Here is a 22,721-nt window from a genome sequence, read left to right as displayed (position 1 = left end):
TAAGAGTCGTTGCAGCATATAGAAATGCTATTCAAAGGAATATTCGAAGTCTTGAAGGATGACCTTCAAATACGCTTCGGATATTTGTGGGTGTACGGGAAATTGGAGGTAAGGGTATTTCAAGTATATCTTTCAGTTTGTCTTCTGTATTAACAAAGTAAAAGTCTCCTGAACGATTGTGAATAACAATTGAACGGCTAGCAGGATTATATGAGACCAATACTGCATCTGAAGTAAGCTGAGGACATAAAACGGCCACTTCAAGGGTTTCTCCGGAAGATGGACTTTCTATTTTCAGAAAAGTAACTGAAAAATCGTACTTTTGACGTACAGACGTAGCAGTGGCAATTGGCTTTGTAGCTTTATGTTCTTCCTTTTTCATAGTCCGTGGTGTAGATATTTCTTCTATTAAAGGTCGCTTCTGAGGATCATTGTTGATATTTCTTAAATCTGGAAGAGGTAAATCACAATCTGCATCATCGGAATTAAACTTAATCTCTTCTATTAATCCCAAAGTCTCATTGCGTTGAAGCTCTTCAAGCTGAGACTTAAGATCACCACTGTCCATGTCTTCACTGGCTATAATGGTCTTTGACAATTCTCCCTTGTTCAACATCTTGGGTGTCGTGTACGCTCTCTCCAATTCCATGTCGTAAAGAAGCTCCACCGCTTCAATGCACCATTCAATAAGAATAAGCCGTAAATCCTTATTCACTTGAGCCCATTGGAAGCTTTGCAGGTTCATGCAACAATCGTAGACAACTGCTGGGACTCCCTTCTTATCTACTGATTGTTTTTCGGCAGAAACAACAAGAGGAATCTCCCATTGATTCTCCATAATTAGTGGGAACACCACAGCAGGATCAAACTCAACCGAAGGAAGTGGAACTTGAGGATCATGACATACGTTTATGAATGCCTTGGTCCCTGAAGTGAGAGTCCTCGACCCTAACACCTTTGTCTTCACTACAAACCCGGGCTTCGGGTCTAAGGTAGTTTCCGGTCCTGATGCCTGACGAAGCATGATTCAATGTATATGATGACTCAGTAAAGAAAGTGGTTTTTCATTTCATAGTTATTTGAGTCAACAATGATCGATGACTCCAATGATTCATTTAGGACATTGCACTACTTTCCAACAAAATTCAAAGCTTAATCTGAACCAACCCATAGTTCAACTAACGTTAGCTTTCATCTGTCAATTATCACTGTCTTTGTCAACAAGCTCAGAGATACGGCGCCTAAATCAGAAAGACAGCGCCGGAGGTAGAGTCAGAGTCACAGCCAATTTCTTCAAATGAACGTTCTTGTGTATTCAGGTCCAGGTACCACCAAGGAATCAGTCAAGCATTGTCTTGAGACTTTACGGTTACAACTCTCGCCACATTATGCGGTCGTGACTATTTCCGAGGCCGCCTTGATCAACGATCCATGGCAAACGAAATCATCTTGTTTGGTGATGCCAGGAGGTGCTGATCTACCATATTGTGAAGCTTTACGAGGTGAAGGAATAAAAAAAATTAACCAATTTGTTAGGAAAGGTGGTAAATACATTGGGTTCTGTGCTGGAGGGTACTTTGGATCATCTAGATGTGAATTTGAAGTTGGAAATCCTCTTATGGAAGTCAGTGGACCACGAGAATTGGGCTTTTTCCCCGGTGTAGCTAGAGGCTGCGCCTTCAAAGGGTTTGTATATGAATCTCACGAAGGAGCCAAGGCTCCTAAGTTGGCGGTGAACAAAGCGTTAGTTTCTTCTTTCCCCGGTGAATTTGTCAAGAATTATTATAATGGTGGGGCAACTTTTGTTGATGCTTCATCCTTCCCCAATGTTGAGGTTTTGGCAAGATACACTGATGTCTTGGATGTAGAGAGTCCTGATAACGCGGCCATTATCTTGTGTCAAGTTGGAAAGGGGAAAGCTTTGCTAACAGGAACACATCCTGAGTTTTCAGCTTCATTATTGAAAGCTGCTGAAACCGAAAAGGTCTTCAAAAGCATTATAAGTGAGTTAAAAGACCAGGAATTGGAAAGTACTTTATTTTTGAAAGGATTGTTAGAAAAACTTGGACTTAAAATCAATGAAAATTTAGAGGCGGGGATACCAGGTTTAACTCCGATTCATATTGTATCACCACTAGCTCCAGAAAGATCCCATTCCTTATATAAATCCATTCAAGATAAGGTGGAATTTGTCGATAATGCAAAGAACTCTGTTTTTGAAGACTTTACCAATACTTTCCATATATATAATGAAGCTTCTGATGATAGCATGCTTGATGACTCTAATGATCCTGCGGATTTAACTGATGTCAGTGTGAAGATCTACGATAAAGGTGGTCTTCCTGATGATAGATTGACTCCATATTTCAACTTGGACAAATATTTCCATGTCTTAGCTTCATTAGGAGGTCAGAACATCAAGGTGGGGTCCTTGCTTGGTTATGGTGAAGTGGTTACTTCAACAAACACCTTAATGGATAGCAACCAGACGTTCTTAGAAAACTTACCTCACGGTTTCACTTTAACTGCATCTGTTCAAGTGGCAGGTAAAGGTCGTGGAGGAAACGTGTGGGTTAATCCAAAAGGTGTTATGGCCACTTCCATCTTATTCAAGATTCCTGCTGACGAAAGACAATCATCTTCCGTTGTCACATTGCAATATTTGTGTGGACTTGCACTCATAGAGCTGATCTTAGGCTTTGGAAGTACTGATTCTGGTAGTGGGGTTGGATACGAAGACATTCCTATCCGAATTAAGTGGCCCAATGACTTATTTGTGATGAAACCCGAGTATTTCAATAGTATAGAAGATGGTCAGAATACCAGTGATACTGTTGATGGAGACGAGCAACGTTGGGTTAAGATTCTGGGTGCCCTTATCAAATCATTATATGTGAATAAGCAATTCCATCTTGTATGGGGAGGAGGAGTCAATGTTTCCAATGAAGCTCCTACCACATCGTTGAACCTTGTGTTAGCCAAGTTAAATGAGATTAGAGCTCATTCAGGTCTTCCAAGTTTACCTCCTTATGATCATGAATCATTGTTAGCCAAGTTGGTATTCACAATGGACAGTTTTTATGAGGTTTTCGCCAGATCGGGGTTGAGACCGTTCTTGCCTTTGTACTATAAGAGATGGTTCCATTCCGATCAAATTGTCGTGGTCCAGGATGATGCTCATAACAGCCGCAAATGTATCATCAAAGGTATTACCCCAGATTATGGAATGTTGGTTGCACACGATATCAGTAATAACCAAAGGTTGGAACTTCAACCTGATGGCAACTCATTTGATATTTTCAAAGGCTTAGTATATTCCAAGAAATAAAGCTATGGAGCCACCCTTCACATCAACGCCACTAATATGTACTTGGCCCAATTCAATTCTGTTCATAGTTATAGTTATCACCAACATCCAAATACGGTAGTAGCAACCGAGCGTGAACACAAAAGCGAACCACAAAATCAAACTCAGTTTGTCATACACTAAAACAAAACCAGTAAGTACGTCATTCTTCCGTCGTCGGAATAATAGTTTCTCCAACGAACCCAACTAGGCTAACGGCTTCCGTTAGAAGTAAATACAGTATAACTCAGACTCATGAAAGTAAAGATACGTCTGTGGCAAGGCGTTTCTACCTGGCATTGGCAGCTTCACGGTGAGAATGAACTCCGAGATCAAACACAAGAGGCCGATGAATTGTGTGGGATTTGTCGTGTGGCTTTCGATGGTACCTGTCCCAATTGCCTTATCCCTGGCGATAAATGTCCTGTTGTTCTCGGTCAAGGCTGCCAACACAACTTCCATTTGCATTGCATTCACAAATGGCTTGAGCAAAAAGCGTCTAAAGGACTATGTCCAATGTGCCGACAGATATTTACCTATATACGACAGCTGTATCAGGAAGGGAACTCCGCATATAGTGAGCTTCAGAGTTTGATTAATGATCACCAATTGATTCGCTCCACTGCCCATAATGTCAGTGCTGAGTATGAAGTTTTTGATGGGGAGTAAATATGAATGTATCAAAGATTTCATTCAACAATGGTATCCTAAACGGTTTGAAGATTATTCTGTTGACCATACTCTCTTGTGTTTTTATTGATTATTGAACCAATTGTTAAGTAACTTCAGAGGTTAAAGAATTCCCCATATATTCCTTAGTTGAGACTTAAAGCACCCCGTGTCAAGAAACATATAGAGCAGGCTCAAAGTATTCCATTTCACGCAACAAATAACACGAGAGCAGGGTATGGTTCGTGCCACTCGAAAGGAGCTAACAAACTCAGCTCAAGCCACGATGTCACCATTGCTACAAAGTATCGCTCTATGGCTTACCCCTCCCTATGTATAGTTCTTTAGAAGTATCCATACATTTACCGTTGCTTGTTTATATATCTCCTGCATAGTGTCTCGTCCCAAATAGGAAATGGCACTATTTTTCAAGCGATCCAATCGAATGGTACGACAACTGAACCTTTCCTTCTTCAATAGAGATGTTCATATTACCCCCAATTAGAGGTGCTTTGAAAGCAGCACCTATTTGGAGACGAACGAGTTTGGGTACCAAATGGTTGAGCACTACTTCGGTCCGGTTCTCCTCACAAAAGGAACAACCAATTGCATCTCCTCCTTCTAAGTCTAGGTCTAATACCAAGCCAATGACTTCATTAGAGATGGCCCGATCCAAATTTAAACCTGAGGAATTGGAAGCTGCAAGAATAGCTAGGGAGACATTGATCCAGAATACCCCATTATATCGAGTTTTACCTACGAAATGGATCCCCTATGCTGAATTGATGCGTCTAGAGAAACCTGGAGGAACTCATTTACTATTGATACCTTCATTATGGGGTATAACCATGGCTGCATATTCTATTCACGCTCCCTTAACCACAACTTTATCTGCCATAGGGTTATTCACCATTGGAGCAGTCATAATGCGTGGAGCCGGTTGTACCATCAACGATATTTGGGATAGAGATTTGGATAACCAAGTTGCAAGAACAATGGAACGTCCTATTACCAGTGGAAGAGTCTCTGTGGGTCAAGCAGTTACATTTTTAGCTGCAGAATGCTTTGCTGGATTGGCAGTTTTGCTTTCTCTTCCGTTTGAATGCTTTTATTTGGGTGCTTTATCACTTCCTTTCGTCTTCTCTTACCCTTTGTTCAAAAGATTCACCTACTACCCTCAAATCATGTTATCTATTACCTTCAGTTGGGGGTGTTTATTGGGGTTTCCAGCAGTGCATGCCCCATTGGATCTTTGGGTGGCTGTGCCTCTTTTCCTCACCAAATTCTTCTGGTCAATGTCGTACGATACAGTTTATGCCCATCAAGACAAATTGTATGATATCAAAGCTGGCATTAAGTCCACCGCTTTGAAATGGCAAGACAAGTCGAGATCTATCATCTATGGTATGACTGCTGTTCAATCTTCATTGTATGGATTTGCTGGTATCATGAACCATATGGGACCAGGGTTTTTTATCTTTGGTGCGTATGGGATGACCAGAATGTTCCTCAAACTTAGAAAGGTAAACCTTGATAACCCAGACGATTGTTGGAAGTTCTTCAATGATAATATCCGTACTGGATACATCTTATGGTTCGGTATCGTTGTTGACTATATCATGCAACTCTTGGGCTACTTGTAAATAGTACCACCATATTTATAATAATCGTAATACTAGCCTTATGGATCTCCACTTGTTTTAAACACTGACTCCAATTGTTGAAGCTGTCTAAGTCGTGCTTTCGCAAGTGACTTACGAATGCTTGTATCTTCGTGCTTAATGTTAAGTCCAATAATGCATTTATCAATATATGATACCACAAATGCAATGGGGGTATAATCAGGCAACATGCCTAACATTTCAGCTGGTGAAAAAAATTGTGTCCCGTACGTCAATACAAAGTGTCTTGTGTGTTCTAATGAGCTGTGTTGATCGGGCAGATTCTTCAAGTAATACTGGAGTATTTGCTGCAAATTAAATTGAACATTTTCTAACAAAGGTGATGGTTCTTTCCTCCAAGAATCTCCTTTAAGGTAGAAAGGCTTTAACGGAGAAGGGAACGTCCCGTGAATTGCGTAGAATTCTGCCGTTGAAAAATCATTGATTTGAAGAAGCTCAGCTACCTTGCTTGACACTGGCTCCTTTGTATTAGAAACAAGAGTTAAATAGTCAAACATAGACAAATCTAAAATTGGACCTTCTTCTTCCTTTGAGTTGGTAATCAATAGAAGCTCAAACACCTTGACGTAGCCAATAATGAAATCAGAGATCTCACTCTTTCCAGATTGGATGATAAGATAATCTATCCAGCCAACTTTGGGCCAAATGGTGTATTCTAAAGAGCACTCTAGATTAAAAGTGGCTCTGATAATTTCAAAGTTATTCTTGATGATCTCCAGGTCAAAATCTGTACTTATCTTCTTTGTGAGTTCCTGTAGTAGTTCATAAGCTAGAGAACGGTTTCCAGAGTCCTCTAGGAAACTGTTTTCAAGAAATTCTAGTCTTATAGCACCAAAGTCAAAACTATGGTTCTTCTTCAGGGCTAAGACATCCATTATGTGCTTGTGGATTGTCTGTTTATGAGGATCATTATGCTTTTTAATAAATTCAATACCTTCAGGAGGACTTAACTCTATCAATTCAAGTAATGCGTTCAGGTACTCTTTGAGATCACCTAATTCAGGTAAGATATCTAGAACCTTTTGCGTCAAATTCATGCTGTATTTCTTGTCTTGTATAACGGATTCCATGCTTAAATCCCTACATCTCGTAGACATGAGATCAAGGGACGTACGAATAATAGTTAATTCAAAAAATGACCTTCTTTCTGTCGATAACATTGGATCTTTCCTCGCCAATTCTGAAATGTATATGACGGCTAAAAAATAGCTCTTGGCTTGTAACTCGTTGAAAATGTCCATATTCTGTGGATACTTCTCAAAGTCCTTCCAAATATGACCATCTTCCTCGTCTATAAAAGCCAAGATTTCAGAGCTTGAATGGAAAGAATTGTAAACTGGAAAACGAAGAACAGACGACGCTTTATAATCTAATTGTTTGTATCCTGCTCTGCAGTAATCTTTGAAAAAGTGTTCGTTTTGGAAGGCACCTTTAACTCTGATCAAGAATGTTTGGATTCCTTTAAAAGTTAATGCATTTTCTTCTCCTGGAGGTTCAATGTCACATAAATAGAACACCAATGAAGAGCTAATAAGCAATTCTCCTGAAGGTTCAGCTGTAGATAATGCTATCTGAATTGCATTATCATAGTTATGCAAGTATAGGTAGGAGAGGAACACTATATGTAAGCAGTATACGTAAATGTTCGAGGAAACCGCTTGACTCTTCATATAGTTTTTAACTCTCAGTATAAACTCGAGATTGTTGTTGTTGTTGTTGTCAAAAAAGAGCTGCATTTGGGATTGTATCTCCATTAAGTTGTCCTCCTCAGCCATTATCCATATGCTGTTGTCATTGTAGAATGTTAGAACATCATTATGAGTAACCATATACAAGGGAGGGTTCTCCACTAATGTAGTATCATCTTTGAGGTTGACTTTTAAAAGTAGCTGGGAAACATCGTCATCAGGTGCCATGATACATTGTGATTTACCCAATTTGATGATTGGAAGAGGTCTTTGTTCTTTCTGTTGTGGTTCTTCTTGTCGTACTTCTTCATGTACTTCTTCCTGTACTTCTTCCTGTACTTCTTCCTGTACTTCTTCCTGTACTTCTTCCTGTACTTCTTCCTGTACTTCTTCCTGTACTTCTTCCTGTACTTCTTCCTGTACTTCTTCATGTACTTCTTCATGTACTTCTTCATGTACTTCTTCATTTACTTCTTCCTGTACTTCTTCATGTACTTCTTCATGTACTTCTTCATGTACTTCTTCATGTCCTTCTTCATGTACTTCTTCCTGTACTTCTTCCTGTACTTCTTCTTTTACATCCTCTGTGCCTGCTAATTGATCAGCAAAGAGATCAGATATATTTTCCTTCGATATAACAATCAAGTCTCTCAACGAACTCACCACGAGCTTTGACGTCCCTCTCTCCTTATTGGTGAATATCCCATAGACAAAGGCTCCCTTCACTACAATCCCACCGGTAGGATACCCCACGTCCACCCAGGAGAGGGTTCCCCTGGTGACATCGCCCAAGGAGTTGATGATCATGGCCATCGACATTGACTCGTCAGATTTGACAGTCAACAAGTACTCCTCCTTGCCCGAGTCAAAGGCCTTATATGCTATCATGAACGGCTTGGTCCGGTTCAGAGGCAGGGGTGAGTACTGGAACAAAGGGATCTTTCGTATTTGACGAATGTCGATGATGTCGTAGTTGGTTCTGTTAGCCACTATGGCCAAGTTACTGTAATTGGAAGTCATCGACAGTGAGATCAGGATCCCTCGAAGACTGTTGGGATAAGGGATCTCTTTGATCACATCAAGCTGGTCTTTACTTATTTGTATGATCTTTATATGAGTCGGAGTGAAGACAAGTAACTTGTCGTTTAACTTTGGGTGTAGGTGTGCGGGGCTCTGGCCCTGGCCCTGGCCATGGCCGTGGGTCAGCTGATCAACCCTGCCAGAGTACTCCAACAACAGCACATCTACCACGTGCTCCATCTTCCATTTTGAGTGGTACGGCGAGAGCTCAGGCAACGAGTACAACTTGAGTGTCCCGGCCACAAGGGCCATAAGCGTATTTATAGTCGGTAATATCAACAACTTGCGAACGCCACCCACAACGTCTGTTGTTGTTATTAGTGATATCATCATGTAACTACTGGCATCTTCAAACTGGTGATAGTGGACCAATCGCCCTTTGGTGGTGCCCACATAGAGATTGGCATCTAATGATTGGAAGGCAGTGATTGACTCTGAGTCATCGCTGGTATCTTCGCGGATGTTGGATATAACTAGTCGTTTTCGGAGTTCCTTCGGAGCTAATGATGTGTTTGGATCCATGGCGACTTCTGTAGCGACATTGAATTCATCCGAGTACTGCAACTGCTGCATTTCACGACATCATTGAGTGGTGATTGAGAGGTTTGAGATTTTCCGAATCTATGATCTCGACACCCGAACACCAACATATACCAATATGGAACATTTAAACAGTATTGAAGTGTTTTCCATATATAAAAGTGAACAGTAAATAGTGCGACATGTAGATGTATCAATTTGTGGGTACATTTATGTCTCCTATACTTTTTTCTACATAAATGTATTTATCCTCTGAAATATTGACCTAAGCTTGTTCGTTCTACTGCTGGTGTTAGGGTCTAAGAAATTGTATATCTATTTAAAGTTGCTTAAGCAAGTCAATGGTTGACTGACTAGCTGAAGGGTTTAATGGAGGAAACGCCAAGTTATCTCTATGGGCAATATACTCCGAATCAGCAAACCCCAATATCGATTCAATCTCTTTACTTTTATGACCTTTGATCATAGATATTTCCGTAGAACTGTAGTTGACCCTACAATGACCAACCTCAATGGCATCCACCACTGGTGATTCCCGCAGCGGAATAACTTTAATCAGTACGCATTCACTTTCATGGAACGATCCTTCTACGTCAAGGACACCTGCAGGTAAAAGCCCTGCTCTATTCTTCCGTGTAAGCGCTTCATAACACCCTTGATCGATAATCAAAGCTCCTCTTGTCTTCAACCCGTGAAGCAACCAGAATCTTCTATCAGATTTGATTTTGTTCATGCTAGGCAATCCCAAAAACCTTGTATGTAATGGAATGCTCTTATTGGCTATCTCCTTCTGGACAATGGCTATCTGTTCATCGACTTCCAACCCATTTGTTCTCAGAATGTTGCCGACAATATTGAGAATGCTTTGAGGTTGTGAAGAAAGACACACTATTGTCGTAACACCAACACTTGTGGCCAATTCAGCTGCAATAAGCTTTGTCGTCATACCACCGGTGCCCACTTGAGACCCTCCTCCACCAGATTCTGTACCTGATTCTGTCTTGACATGTAAATCATCAATACTACCAACCACCAAAATTGGTTGTGCATCCGGATTAACTCGAGGATTATCCGTGTACAAGCACTCCACATCAGTCATCAAGAATAAAAAGTCTGCATGAACCATAGCCGCCGTTATGGCTGAAAGAGTGTCATTATCACCGAATTTGATTTCTGCAACGGAAAGCGTATCGTTCTCATTGACAATAGGAATTACCCCCATTTCCAAAAGCTCATTCAAAGTATTGACAGCATTCCGATATTGTGTATAATCACTAATGTCGTTTCTGGTAATCAAAATCTGAGATATGGGTTGATTTAATTGTCTGAACAAATCGTCAAAAAGCGCTATAAGTCTCCCTTGTCCAATACTAGCCAACGCCTGTACCTTAGATAACTCAAGAGGCTTGGTTGCCATGCCTACTCTCTTCATTCCAAAAGCAATGGCTCCTGAAGATACCACAACTATGCGATGTCCCTGTCGACGTAACTTGACAATCGTCTCCACTATGAGTGCCATGTTGGCAAGCCGAGGCTCTCTGGTGTCCTCATCGACCAAAGATGATGTTCCGAGCTTCACCACTATAGTATAGGGCTTGAATCCGGTCATCTTTATTGGGTTGTGCAGTAAACGTTATAGTGTTGGTCTTCGATACTTTGAGTCATCGTGACAAAATCTTGATTTGGAAAATTGACCTGGCGCTACCACAAACACAAGATTTTTACGGATTAATTAAGGGGAATGTTATACCTAAAGTAAGGTGTGTGGTTTGCATCATAATAATATGTGGAATATATATTGATTAGGCATAATGACTAACTATAAGAATACACTATGGTATTGAGTAAGGGTACTTAAACAACTGAATTTTGCTTCGAAACAAAAAATATGTACTTCAAAATTTACACGGTAGATTTAGTTTTTCCGATACATGAAGAGACGTTAGAAAGCTGAATATTGACCAGCCACAAACATGAAGCAGGGACAGACTCCACAAGACCTCAGCCCTTTCCTGTAAAATCATCAAAAGTAGTTTAGCCTAATCAAGAATGATAAAATTTGTATAATCATAAACCCCCACAATCAGTTTCATAGTCAACTGCAGAAAACATAGCGAATCGCAAAGTTTAGTAATATCTGAGAACTTTGCGAGACCAAATGAGAAACTCCAGGCATTGTTCCGAGAATATGGTTAGCCAATAATTGTATTGCCATTCCCCCAGGAAAAATACTGCCTCACAAATTGTTTCTATTAATACACTTTAGGTAGTAACTACTCAGAAAATGATCTAAGGTAGTGTCGCTTGAACCCTTAAACCGAAATGGGGAGCGTAACTGTAAGCCCCGTATGAATTAGGAAATGAACCGCATATTACGATCCCGCAAAGTTTCTTCCGTAAAAAAGCACGTAATTCCTATTAAGAAAAGCATACAAAAAACTTCAGACAAATAAGTCTTCCTAAGGGTCGTACAGTTACAAAAACTGGGGAACTCCAAATTCTCTTGTTATACAGGTACACAAATTGGTGTGTTCGGAATGACGTCTTGATGCTCTTCCGAATATTCGTATCGTAAAATGCGCCGCTTACCCAGAGGTATTTACCCCATTATGTCATGCAATATTACCTTCATGTCTGGGATTGCTTTTATGAGTTACTCTTGAAACTCCCATACACGTTTGTGGGGAAATGTTCGTGCCCCATCTTGGCAGTTGTTCGTAACTTTTGCTGCAGATGAGTGATTGCAGGTTCGCAAATATTCGGAAAAATTAAATTCGCAAATACTTTCGCGAACAATAAGTAACTATTATGCGGACTCAGGGGGATATGCATAACGAAGTTATACACATAACTTGGTACTATTCGTGGTAGATCAATGATTACCACCAATGAATAACAAAATGAGGAGAAAGCAATGAATCAAGTAATTTTATCTTGAATGTGTGACTGCCTGTCTGATTGACTGAATCACTGAATGACTGTCGATCAAGTAAGTGGTAGCGGTTCCAGAAACAATTACGAAATACTTTGCCTATGACAAAGTGTTCAAATTCTTCCGAAGATCCTGTCAAGCCAAGTGCTCACACCAAAATGAAGTCCCCCATCTTTTTAGAAAGTCATTCACATTGTATGCGAGATGCACAACAATGTTATAACCCCAGAATATTTCTCTGCTTTGGAGATCATTGCGAAAATGTCTGGGGTTTTAGTGCTCCCCCACTTTTCCTCCCATCAGATTAATGTCTGAAATTTCATTGAAATCCAAACCCTATATAAACCCATCCACCCACCCCATTCCATAAAAAATTCAACATCTTTCTTACCATTACAACATCAACGTTCTTAGTCTACTTGTCAGTAGAATAATAACGGATAAATTAAATAGTAAAAAAAGAAAAGTCACCTCTTAAATATAATGACTGTCGACAACAAAGCCATCTGGTGGAAGAATGCCACCGTGTATCAAATCTGGCCCGCTTCTTACAAGGACTCCAACGGAGACGGTGTTGGTGATATTCCCGGGATCATTTCCACTTTGGACTATATCAAATCCATTGGTGTGGATGTTGTTTGGTTATCACCAATGTTTGACTCTCCTCAAGACGACATGGGATACGACATTTCCAATTATGAAGGTGTGTACCCCAAATACGGTACCCTTGAAGACATGGACAACTTGTTGAAGCAAGTCCACGACAGAGGTATGAAATTGATTTTGGATTTGGTCATCAACCACACTTCCAGTGAACATGATTGGTTCAAGGAATCCAGATCCTCCAAGACCAACCCTAAGAGAGACTGGTACATCTGGAAGAAGCCAAAGTACGATGCTGAAGGTAACAGACAACCTCCAAACAACTGGGGATCTTACTTTTCTGGTTCAGCTTGGAAATACGATGAAACCACCGATGAATACTACTTGCATTTGTTTGCTGAATCCCAACCTGATTTGAACTGGGAAAACGAAGAAACAAGACACGCCATCTATAACTCTGCCTTGAAGTTTTGGTTCGATAAAGGTGTTGATGGGTTCAGAATCGACACTGCAGGTATGTACTCCAAGGTTCAATCCTTCCCAGATGCTCCTATTGTGTTCCCAGACGTTGAGTTCCAACCATGTAAGGAATTCCATCAATCCGGTCCCAGAATCCATGAATTCCACAAGGAAATGTTCCAAACTGTCACCTCCAAATACGATGCCATGACAGTTGGAGAAGTCGGCCACTCAACACGTGAGGACTCCTTGAAGTATGTTTCTGCTAGTGAAAAGGAAATGAACATGATGTTTTTGTTTGACACTGTTGAAGTCGGCTCCGATATCGGTGACAGATTCAGATACCAGGGCTTCGAGCTTCCAGAATTGAAGGACGCTATCATTAGAGAATCCGAATTCACTGTGGGTACTGATGCTTGGTCTACCGTTTTCATTGAAAACCACGATCAACCCCGGTGTATTTCCCGTTTCGGTAACCCATCCAAGCAATGGAGAGTCCCCTCTGGTAAGGCTTTGGCTGCCTTGCAATCCACCTTGACAGGTACTTTGTTCATCTACCAAGGTCAAGAAATTGGTATGATCAACTTGCCAAAGGAGTGGGATATCAGTGAATACTTGGACATCAACACCATTAACTACTTCAAGGCTTGGTCCGAAAAGAACAAACCTACCGATGAAGGCTACCAAAAGAACCTCGATGTCTTATTGGCCAACATCAACTTGTTGGCCAGAGACAATGCTAGATCCCCAGTCCAATGGGATGACTCTGAATACGCTGGATTCTCCACTGGTAAACCATGGACCAGAGTCAATGACAACTACAAGGAGATCAACGTTGCCTCTCAAGTCAATGACCCCAACTCCTTGTTGAACTTCTGGAAGAAGATGTTGAGTGTCAGAAAGGAATACTCCCCAGCCTTAATCTACGGTAACTTGGAAGTCATTGACAAGGAAAGCAAGGAGAACTTTTCTTACTATAAGGTGAATGGTGATAACAAGGCTTTTGTCACCATTAACTTTACTGAGTCTCCCATTGAAGTTAAGAGCACTTCCTCCGACACTTTCAAGTCGGTGGTCTGTTCTGGTGACTCTCAAGAAGAATCTCTTGAACCAAAGGGTACTGTTTCTTTGGGTCCTTGGGAAGCTAAGGTCTTTGTCTCTGTTTAGATTTGACTAGTTGCAAAATGCTGCGAAATACTGCGACATTTGTTTTGCGACATGCCTTACACTGTTACGACATTTGGTGATGTTCTTTATACTAAAATTCTTATGTTTGCTTATAGATTATTATTATGATATTTTTCTGTTCCAGCCAATGGCCCTTGGGTCAGTGTAAATGGTATACCCATCATTCAACTCTTCAACCTTATCGTTCAACAAGAAGCCAAACAATACAACACAGTAACTCAAGATTAAGATAACTCCCTTGAAGTAGTTGGACTTGCCCTCAGCATAAACATAGATAAACAAGTAGATGGAGATCAATGTGGCTATAATGTCCCACCGAGGGAACACTAGCGCAAACATCTGTTCTACTTGATGGGTCCCACTATAAATAGTGTATAATACCAATGCTGGGATCTGAATCAACACAACTTGTAAAGCATAAGCACTTCCAATCTCAAGTGAAAGGGCAACGTTACCTCCTATGGCAAACAGAATGGCATTAAGAAACTCAGTGGTGTTCGGGACTAATGCAAACACCGTTAAACCTAAGAACTTGGGATTGATAGGGAACACAGACAACACAGAATCCACATTATCCACTAAGATTTCTGCAATGATGGCATATAATAACGTTGCACCCAATAAGATGATGACGGACTTGTTTCTAGACCAATTGGGTGCATCATGGCCCAGGGCTAGCTCATCGTTTTCTTCCTTCTTTTGTGGTAATGGCTCTGCAGGAGCAATCTTGACTCTGTTCCTAGACTTAATACCTTGCAACATTGGAGAATTAGCAAGGGATGAAGTGTATGAGGCTGTCATAGGTGTATTTTCTTTGGTATCCTTGAATATTCCAGATTTGAAGTTGGCCGAAGGAGGAAGCTCTAGACTTCTCATCGAAGGTCTTCCCAATGTAGTAGTAGCAGTAGCAGTAGCAGCAGGAGCGGTAGCTAATTGAAGAGGAGTGGTATCCATACTGGTAATACTTGGTGATCTTATTGGATCATTAATAGAATCCTTTTTGGTTACAGGCTCATGCAGTGTGGCCCATATTAAAGATGCATGGGTTCTCAAGGTAAAGAATAACCCGCATACATAGGCAATAAATAAACCTATAACCACAGCAATAGAGAATGGTTTAAGAACCCTTTCATATAACTCATCATAAGAGAACGTTGGCTGATAGAATCTGCATCTAGCACATTTATCAGCATTGGTTTCCAGAGTACACCCACTGCATCTTATCTCATACAGACCATAAATTTCATAAAAGATAGATGGTGCAAACATTATGACCATGGCAAACAACAACATGGTGGAAGAAACACCAGCCGAACGGGGGTTATACCTTTGAGTCTTACGTTTGAATGCACCTCCACACATAGATAACCCTGGTAAGAGTAAAACAGCACCCAAGATAGACCCAATCATGGACCCCTCAACCAACTTACCTTTGGATTGATCCAAGGCAACACAGTATAAGAAGATCTCAACAACAGTGGAGAAGAAGGCATTGATGACCGCACCAACACCCATGGAAGATTGAGCAGAAATAGAAGCAACGGCTTGTCCAATGAAGTATGCTAAAGGTATAATGGAGAACAAACACCCACTGAAAATGAACATAGGGTCTGTGATCTTCAATTGCAAGCCAAAGTGTTCCTTCAACAAATAATGATCCAAGATAACAAGGATAACAATCGATAGCAAGTTGATAAAGAAAATGTTAGTACCATCAATGGTGTACTTATAGTAATGGAATCCACAGCATCTATATGTACAAGCAATCAACAGTTGATGGAGTTTCTTATTATTTCTTTTGCTTTCCTCTAATTTTGTATAGTAGTTCTTTTCCATTTCATATTCTAATGCAAGTGGATGACGTCTGAGATGGTAGCAGATTGTAGAAGTAAGCTTAGCCATTGGGATCGTGAAGACGAAAAGATAACATAAGAGACTCACAAGAATGATAATGGGTTGCAAGATTCCATAGAACCAAATGTAAAACACTAAACGTCCTATTGACCATTTACCTCTCCCAAAAAATCTTACCTTGATATCAAACTCTTGATTATCATCATCATCGTCATCCACTGTTGTTGGTGGTATATCTGCTGAGGAGTACAGATTGTCGATGCTTCTACCTAAATGATCTTTCAATAGAGGTCTTGTTTCACCAGAACTGGTTGGACGTCTTGGAGGAGCATAAAATAATCTTCCTTCTTCTTGCATTCTCCACATATGAAATTCTGTAATGGAACGTCCTTCAAACTGGTCTTCGTCAATATAACGTTTGTCCTTGTTTAAAAGAACAAACTTCCCAAAGGGACGATTTAAAAACACCCCTAATCTTAGCAACACAAGAACATATGCCCTTGATTTGGGTTGAAGAGCAAACCCAGTGAATACAAACACAAATAAAGCACTTAAAATACACACAATGTTTAGGAATAACCCAAAGGTTATACACCAAATAAAGTTAGTCAAATATACTCCCCAATAGATGCTTTTAGTCGGTTTATGGGGGTCAAAATCATGGATATCCTCTTCAGCTCTGGCTGCAACAGATCTTTTCTTCTTATATAAAGAGGGTTTCCAGATCTTAATACCGAATGGATGAGTGGAGTTAATGGCATCTTGTCTTTCTCTCAAATTCAACAGCTCCAAAGTAGCTGACAGTGAAGTGGAATGAACAGAGTTGTTGTCGTCTAAATCTTCTCCTCCTTGGTTCTCTTCCAGCGTATCAACAGGACCGATTCCAGGAGATTTTACAGCAACAGGAGTACTTGAACCAAAGGAAGCACTGGAACCAACACCACCACCACTTCCTCCTATAGGTGAAGGGTCCATACGAGGAGATTCGACACCTTCAACTTCATGTATCAATTCACTAACCATTCTTGGAGGGTTTCGCTCTAGGTTCTCTAGTCTCTTAAGCTTCTCCTCTGCATCCTTGAGATTAATAAGGACAGCCCCCTCAGTACCACTGTTCAAAGGATGATGTGGACCGGCTGGTTCAGCATCGCCACTTCTCCGACTTTGCAAGAGCGACTTCAATGCATCGTTATACCCTTCTAAATATTGAACGTTATCCTTTAAGACGTCCTCTGCTTCGTCCAATTCTTCTTCATTGATATCATCATCTACAGAGTATATCAACTTGCAAGACGAAAGGTTATTGTTGATATTATTAATGTTGCCAGAAGTAGATATAGTACCTCCACCGCTGCCGGCTCCCGCTCCAGTCATTGAGGACAATCGTCTTAAATGAGGTCTAGACTTGTGCCTCTTCATCCTACTACTAGTTCCGCCAATTGACGAACCTTTACCAGCCGTATTAAACGTGCCCAAGCTAGCGCTTCGTGATAGTATCTTTCTATCCTTATCTATGTCCGTGCTGCTGTTCTTGGTTCCTGTTTGACTACTGGGTCCTGGTTGAGGATCCTCGATCATGGAAGACGACATTGTGTTTGGATCGCTGACATTGTTTTGCTTTTTGAAGCCCTCCGAAGATTCTTCTTCTCGTTGGACATGCTGTTGCTTCAGACCAGTACCCATCGATTCAGTAACCGTATGAGTAATAATTAGATGTATGTTCTTAAAAACTGTGAGTAGTTAAGGAGCTGTTTATAGAGGAAATTAATGGATTAAATAGCAGTCGTGTATGAACCTAATCTAATGGTAGCGCACAAGGAAACCCATAGTATGGAAGCCAACCCCACGTACCATACTATACCATATCATATCATACTACATATACATATACATATACATATACATATACATATACATATACATATACATATACATATACATATACATATACATATACATACACATATATATACTAGCTACCTAGTTTATGTCCCGTGCCTCTGAATGTAGTGTTGGTGTCTTTCGGCGTAGGACTCACTCCTGTAGACATACTACCATTAGTTACGGCACTCCGTCCACCAAGCTTAACAAAGCCATCCTTCAGGTGACGTCTGTTTAAAGAATTGATAGCGTTTCTCTTGTGATCCAACTGATCAAATGCACTATAGCTGGCATTATAGTTGACAGGGTATCTCAATACTTTATACAACCAGGCCGGGGCTTTAAGATACCCCAAATCCCAGATTGAATCATGATGGTAGTTGGCTTGTTGCGTATCCTGAACCACTCCACCGACACGTTGGACTCTAGAGCTTAGCTTTGCGTTATATTTGGAGTAACAACCAGGAAGCAAATTGTAAATGGGTATAGTACCAGATTGAATGCACAAATAGATATAGGCGGAAAGAATACCAACACAGTAATCGCCCAAGGGGACTCCAATCAAGAAATTCAAACCACCTTGAAGTATTGGTAAGTATACTCCTTCAATAGGAATTATACCCATGAAATTTATCACAGTATTCTTCAGGAATCGTGACCAAAGAAATATCACACACGATAACATCGACACAAACGGCATAGCACCCAATTGGAAAAAGGTGAATAACTCCTGAAAACTCAGTTCAAAATACCATCCCACTATTGAAAACAAATGAATAGTAGTACCACAAATCAATGTAAACCATAAGGCATCTGGGAAAATACTCTGGAACTTCCCATGACGACTCTCTAAATGTTTAGCAAACGTATAAAACAAATATACGTCCATTAAACTAGCCATCATGTTGGTTGTATCGACCACCAAAAAGGAAGTTAAAAATCGGTAACTATACTTGATTAAATGAACCACAGAAGAGAAGGCATTCAAGTTGTCCCCATTCTTGAAATGAAACCTAATAATCCAAATAAAGTAACCAAACGCACTGGGCTGGAAAAGTAAGTCTCCATAACTGACATATCCCCCACGTAATAGGAAGCAGAAAAATAACGTACTGAATGTGAAGAACCGTGTTACCGGAGGAATTGCCCGGATCGTATCTAAAATTGCCATTGAAAGACCGTAAACTTTAACTGGCTTAAGCCTCTAGGGTGCTAATAGGGATTGCACTGGATAAACTTGGATGCAATGGGTACAGCTTCGTTGAGACTTGACTTAAATATGATAATGGATAACCACTGAGTTGTGATGGCACCAATTGTGTAGTTACATGGTAGTAGTCAAGTTGTTCACAATTGTTGCTAGCGCGCGACTAGTAGGTGAAAGCGCTACCAAATCATTTTATGCTGGTTTGGTGTTTCGAGATAAGCTCGGCTGCTAACACTAATGTAACATATAACTTGCCATACGGGGTACTTACGCTTTTAAAGAGACGTTGAAATAAATAAAATAAGCGTATCAAATAGCACTTGGTAGTTATTTCAACAAATACTTTCAGTCATGGTACTGTCACATGACAATCACGTGACACAATTATACAGTCTTTTGACTTTGAAAGAGCAGAGATTAAGATTGACTTCAGTATTCTTATCCATATATAACTGACTGACCTTTTCGACTTGTAGCAACGGGCAGCTAGACTTGGTGAAATAATAATAATAACACAATATGAAGTTGGTAAGGTTTTTGATGAACCTTCCTCAAGCAACTAATGAGCCTATTACAGTTGAACTTAAGAATGGAAATACCGTAAGTGGCCAGTTACTCAACTGCAATCCATCTATGAACTTACTGTTGAAAAATGTCAAGTTAGTACAACCATATCAAGACTCACAGTTGCTACAATACATTAACATTCGAGGGAATCAGATTCGACAGATTCTTTTACCGGATGACATTAATATCGACTCCATCTTGGCGAAGAGCGCGTTTAAGTTGAAGGGAAATGGGGCTGGACCTGGTGCCAAAGTTGATACTCGAAGACCAAAGCCATTTAAGGGCCGTGGTGGTGGTTCTATGGGGGGTCGGAAAAGAGCTTTATAATATAATTCGTTCATTTACAGGTAACAAAAATGTATAATATGTATGATGAAAATATACAGAAAGATATTCATATAATAAATGTATTCTTACTATTACAAATATAAGGCTGTTTCGATATTACAATACATTACGTCAAAGCTTGTATCTTCTGCTGCATTCTATATACAAAAGGTTATTTCAGCAATACAAAGATTTATCAATGACTTAATACCAGGAACGTTCTCTTTGCTTCTTCTTCTCCAATTGCTTCTTGAATGAAGGTCTAGCCTTGATAATGGTTTCATCCATTGCATTCATAGCAGCCTTCCGTGTAGTAATCTTATCATCGAGTTCTCTCTCCCACTTATGTTTCTTTTGTCTCAACTGACCACGCATCCAGTTCTTATTCTCGTACTTATCTTCAAAGAACTTCTTACCTTGGGGCATAGGAGGTAACAATTCGTGGACTCCAAATTTATATGCTATCTTGTACAAGTCTGCGGACCGTCTCAAGGAGTATTTGGGACCGTGCCACCTGCCGTTTTCCGGATTTTTGTTGGGAAGGAAGGGATTCAGTTGAGCATCATTCACATTCGATGGCTCGGTAGCATATTGTGCAAATGGCCTGGGAGGATATTTGATGAAAAAGTTGTGCAACTTCTGTGGAAGCTTCTGGAACGCTTCTTTGGCACTTAACAAAGACGACATTCTTTGATTCTTTGTCTATTTATATATGAATCTCCTGTGATGCTTAGCCTAGTAGGTGGTGCACTGATTCTACATAGTCAAAAATTTTTCGTTGATAAAACTTTTGGTGAGAACTCTATATGCAGGTGCGAAAAATGGTATAAAGTATATCATTCATATCTTTTCTTACTTTCTTATTTTATAGTTACGCTAGATTGTTCATTTGAATACATATATAAAGATAAGCCTCAGCTCATAGAATTGATACCGTAAATAATTTACTAAATAGTAATTATTTATTCAGGACCACTAATAATACATTTGACTGCACCATTACCAGCTCTTACCAAGTCGTAAGCCTTGATAGCATCTTCCCATTTAAGTCTATGAGTAATCATTTTTTCAAAGTCAATTTCAGGCAGATTAGAAGCATAGTTTTGAGCTAAAATACCCACCGCTGTCTTATAATCACCATAGCCATATCTGAAGGTTCCAAATAGGGTCAATTCCTTATTACCAAACTCGGTTATAGGGAATGTGACATCACCAGGAGCATTTCCAACTTGAATATATTTCCCACCATGAGCCAAGCAGAAGACACCCATACGGATACATGGTTCTGCCCCTGTGCATTCCAATACAACGTTTGGTTCCTGACCCAATTCTTCAATTAATTTTTTGTAATCTCCGCCTGTTTTAGAGTTGAAGGTGTGAGTAGCAACACCCATTTCCTTAGCCATCTCTAACTTGTTATCAAAAATATCAACGATGATAACTTTAGAAGCACCAAACTTCTTAGCCACAGCAGCAGCCAATATACCAACAGGACCAGCACCGAAAACAGCCACAACATCACCAAACTTGATACCACCAACACGAGCAGCATGAACGCCAACAGACAATGGTTCAACAAGAGCACCCATTTCCAAAGTCACCTGCTCTGGTAACTTGACCAAGAAATCTTGGGGAGACTTGAAATATTTACATAAAGTACCTGGTGGGTTCTTACCATCTGCTGAAGGTGTAGCAGCAAAGCACATATGAGGACACAAGTTATATTTACCTTGTTTATATTCATCACTCAAACGAGATGGCACACCTGGTTCAATGGCCACATTATCACCTGGTTTAAGATCTTTTACTGCAGAACCAACTTCAACAACAGTACCTGAGGATTCATGTCCAAGAACCATGGGGGACTTCAAGACAAAGGGCCCAATCTTTCCATGAGCATAGTAATGGATATCAGAACCACAGATACCGGTTTTCTTCACTTGGACAAGAACATCGTGGGGATCAGTAATTGTGGGGGCATCATATGTTTCAAAGGTGATGTCGTCTACCTTGTTCAACACGAGGGAAGGGTTTGGAGTCATTGTTGTAGATGTTTTTTTGGGGATACTATCAGTTTACTCAATTGATACGATTAACACCAATTGTTAGTAGTAATTGACAATGAATGAACAAATGAAGCTCTTAGAATGTGCGCTTTCTTCCTTTAAATATCCTCTGTTCACTTTGTGCACGAACATGAGGTGATAACAAAAAAAGCGGGGGTAGTGTGGGAGTTTACGGAATATCCCTCTCAGCGGATGCGTTAAGCAAGGTACGTTCCTAGCCACTGCAGTTGTACTGCACTACTATATTACAGCAATTGGTCGTATTATTGCATGTCGTATGAGCTGTAGCCTTAAATTTTGGAATTGCTCTATCGCCGGATCCTATTGGCGAGAAAAATTCTAGAAGATTGCGAGGGAAGAACGGGGGCCAACATATGAGTGCACCAAAAACGTAATCCAATCCAATCCCTTTACTTTTTACCTTTTGAGTGTTCTCTTAACAAACACATGACTATGGTACGATTGCTATACCATATAGACAGTTTTATGAGCTTGTACCTCGCTCGTTAACTGTCCTTTGTGAATATTGCAATGTAGTTCCTAATGTTCCATTCGCGGGGGGGGGGGGGGGGGGGGGGGGGGGGGGGGGGGGGGGGGGGGGGGGGGGGGGGGGGGGGGGGGGGGGGGGGGGG

General features: G+C 40.5%; 11 protein-coding genes across 11 annotated transcripts; 4 read left to right on the top strand and 7 right to left on the bottom strand.

Moving 5' to 3' along the window:
• Nucleotides 1-31: 31 nt before the first annotated feature.
• KQ657_002547 (uncharacterized protein) lies at nt 32-1,024 on the bottom strand (the record flags this gene model as incomplete). The annotated part of the gene is made up of 1 exon (XM_043193305.1): nt 32-1,024. The coding sequence occupies one exon, from the start codon at nt 1,022-1,024 to the stop codon at nt 32-34; it is 993 nt and encodes a 330-aa protein (XP_043047492.1).
• Nucleotides 1,025-1,297: 273 nt separating this feature from the next.
• Nucleotides 1,298-3,328, top strand: BPL1 (biotin--[acetyl-CoA-carboxylase] ligase; the record flags this gene model as incomplete). The annotated part of the gene is made up of 1 exon (XM_043193304.1): nt 1,298-3,328. The coding sequence occupies one exon, from the start codon at nt 1,298-1,300 to the stop codon at nt 3,326-3,328; it is 2,031 nt and encodes a 676-aa protein (XP_043047491.1).
• Nucleotides 3,329-4,497: 1,169 nt separating this feature from the next.
• COQ2 (4-hydroxybenzoate octaprenyltransferase) lies at nt 4,498-5,658 on the top strand (the record flags this gene model as incomplete). Its single annotated transcript, XM_043193303.1, has 1 exon — nt 4,498-5,658. One exon carries the CDS (start codon nt 4,498-4,500, stop codon nt 5,656-5,658), a length of 1,161 nt encoding a protein of 386 aa, XP_043047490.1.
• Nucleotides 5,659-5,696: 38 nt separating this feature from the next.
• On the bottom strand, nt 5,697-8,812 carry KQ657_002544 (CORVET complex subunit; the record flags this gene model as incomplete). The annotated part of the gene is made up of 2 exons (XM_043193302.1): nt 5,697-8,468; nt 8,807-8,812. The coding sequence occupies 2 exons, from the start codon at nt 8,810-8,812 to the stop codon at nt 5,697-5,699; spliced, it is 2,778 nt and encodes a 925-aa protein (XP_043047489.1).
• A 512-nt stretch (nt 8,813-9,324) lies between these two features.
• PRO1 (glutamate 5-kinase) lies at nt 9,325-10,614 on the bottom strand (the record flags this gene model as incomplete). The annotated part of the gene is made up of 1 exon (XM_043193301.1): nt 9,325-10,614. One exon carries the CDS (start codon nt 10,612-10,614, stop codon nt 9,325-9,327), a length of 1,290 nt encoding a protein of 429 aa, XP_043047488.1.
• A 1,806-nt stretch (nt 10,615-12,420) lies between these two features.
• Nucleotides 12,421-14,166, top strand: MAL2 (oligo-1,6-glucosidase IMA1; the record flags this gene model as incomplete). The annotated part of the gene is made up of 1 exon (XM_043193300.1): nt 12,421-14,166. One exon carries the CDS (start codon nt 12,421-12,423, stop codon nt 14,164-14,166), a length of 1,746 nt encoding a protein of 581 aa, XP_043047487.1.
• Nucleotides 14,167-14,289: 123 nt separating this feature from the next.
• KQ657_002541 (uncharacterized protein) lies at nt 14,290-17,868 on the bottom strand (the record flags this gene model as incomplete). The annotated part of the gene is made up of 2 exons (XM_043193299.1): nt 14,290-17,771; nt 17,865-17,868. The coding sequence occupies 2 exons, from the start codon at nt 17,866-17,868 to the stop codon at nt 14,290-14,292; spliced, it is 3,486 nt and encodes a 1,161-aa protein (XP_043047486.1).
• Nucleotides 17,869-18,013: 145 nt separating this feature from the next.
• Nucleotides 18,014-19,093, bottom strand: KQ657_002540 (uncharacterized protein; the record flags this gene model as incomplete). The annotated part of the gene is made up of 1 exon (XM_043193298.1): nt 18,014-19,093. The coding sequence occupies one exon, from the start codon at nt 19,091-19,093 to the stop codon at nt 18,014-18,016; it is 1,080 nt and encodes a 359-aa protein (XP_043047485.1).
• Nucleotides 19,094-19,648: 555 nt separating this feature from the next.
• Nucleotides 19,649-20,023, top strand: KQ657_002539 (mRNA splicing protein; the record flags this gene model as incomplete). Its single annotated transcript, XM_043193297.1, has 1 exon — nt 19,649-20,023. The coding sequence occupies one exon, from the start codon at nt 19,649-19,651 to the stop codon at nt 20,021-20,023; it is 375 nt and encodes a 124-aa protein (XP_043047484.1).
• A 204-nt stretch (nt 20,024-20,227) lies between these two features.
• Nucleotides 20,228-20,710, bottom strand: MRPL25 (mitochondrial 54S ribosomal protein mL59; the record flags this gene model as incomplete). The annotated part of the gene is made up of 1 exon (XM_043193296.1): nt 20,228-20,710. One exon carries the CDS (start codon nt 20,708-20,710, stop codon nt 20,228-20,230), a length of 483 nt encoding a protein of 160 aa, XP_043047483.1.
• Nucleotides 20,711-20,985: 275 nt separating this feature from the next.
• XYL2 (L-iditol 2-dehydrogenase) lies at nt 20,986-22,065 on the bottom strand (the record flags this gene model as incomplete). Its single annotated transcript, XM_043193295.1, has 1 exon — nt 20,986-22,065. One exon carries the CDS (start codon nt 22,063-22,065, stop codon nt 20,986-20,988), a length of 1,080 nt encoding a protein of 359 aa, XP_043047482.1.
• Nucleotides 22,066-22,721: the final 656 nt, after the last annotated feature.

This window comes from Scheffersomyces spartinae (genome assembly GCF_019049425.1).
Source record: "Scheffersomyces spartinae strain ARV_011 chromosome Unknown scaffold_21, whole genome shotgun sequence".
Lineage (NCBI taxonomy): Eukaryota > Fungi > Ascomycota > Pichiomycetes > Serinales > Debaryomycetaceae > Lizanozyma > Lizanozyma spartinae.
Note: the sequence above shows the minus strand (reverse complement) of the source record. Positions and strands in the feature narration are given on the sequence as shown.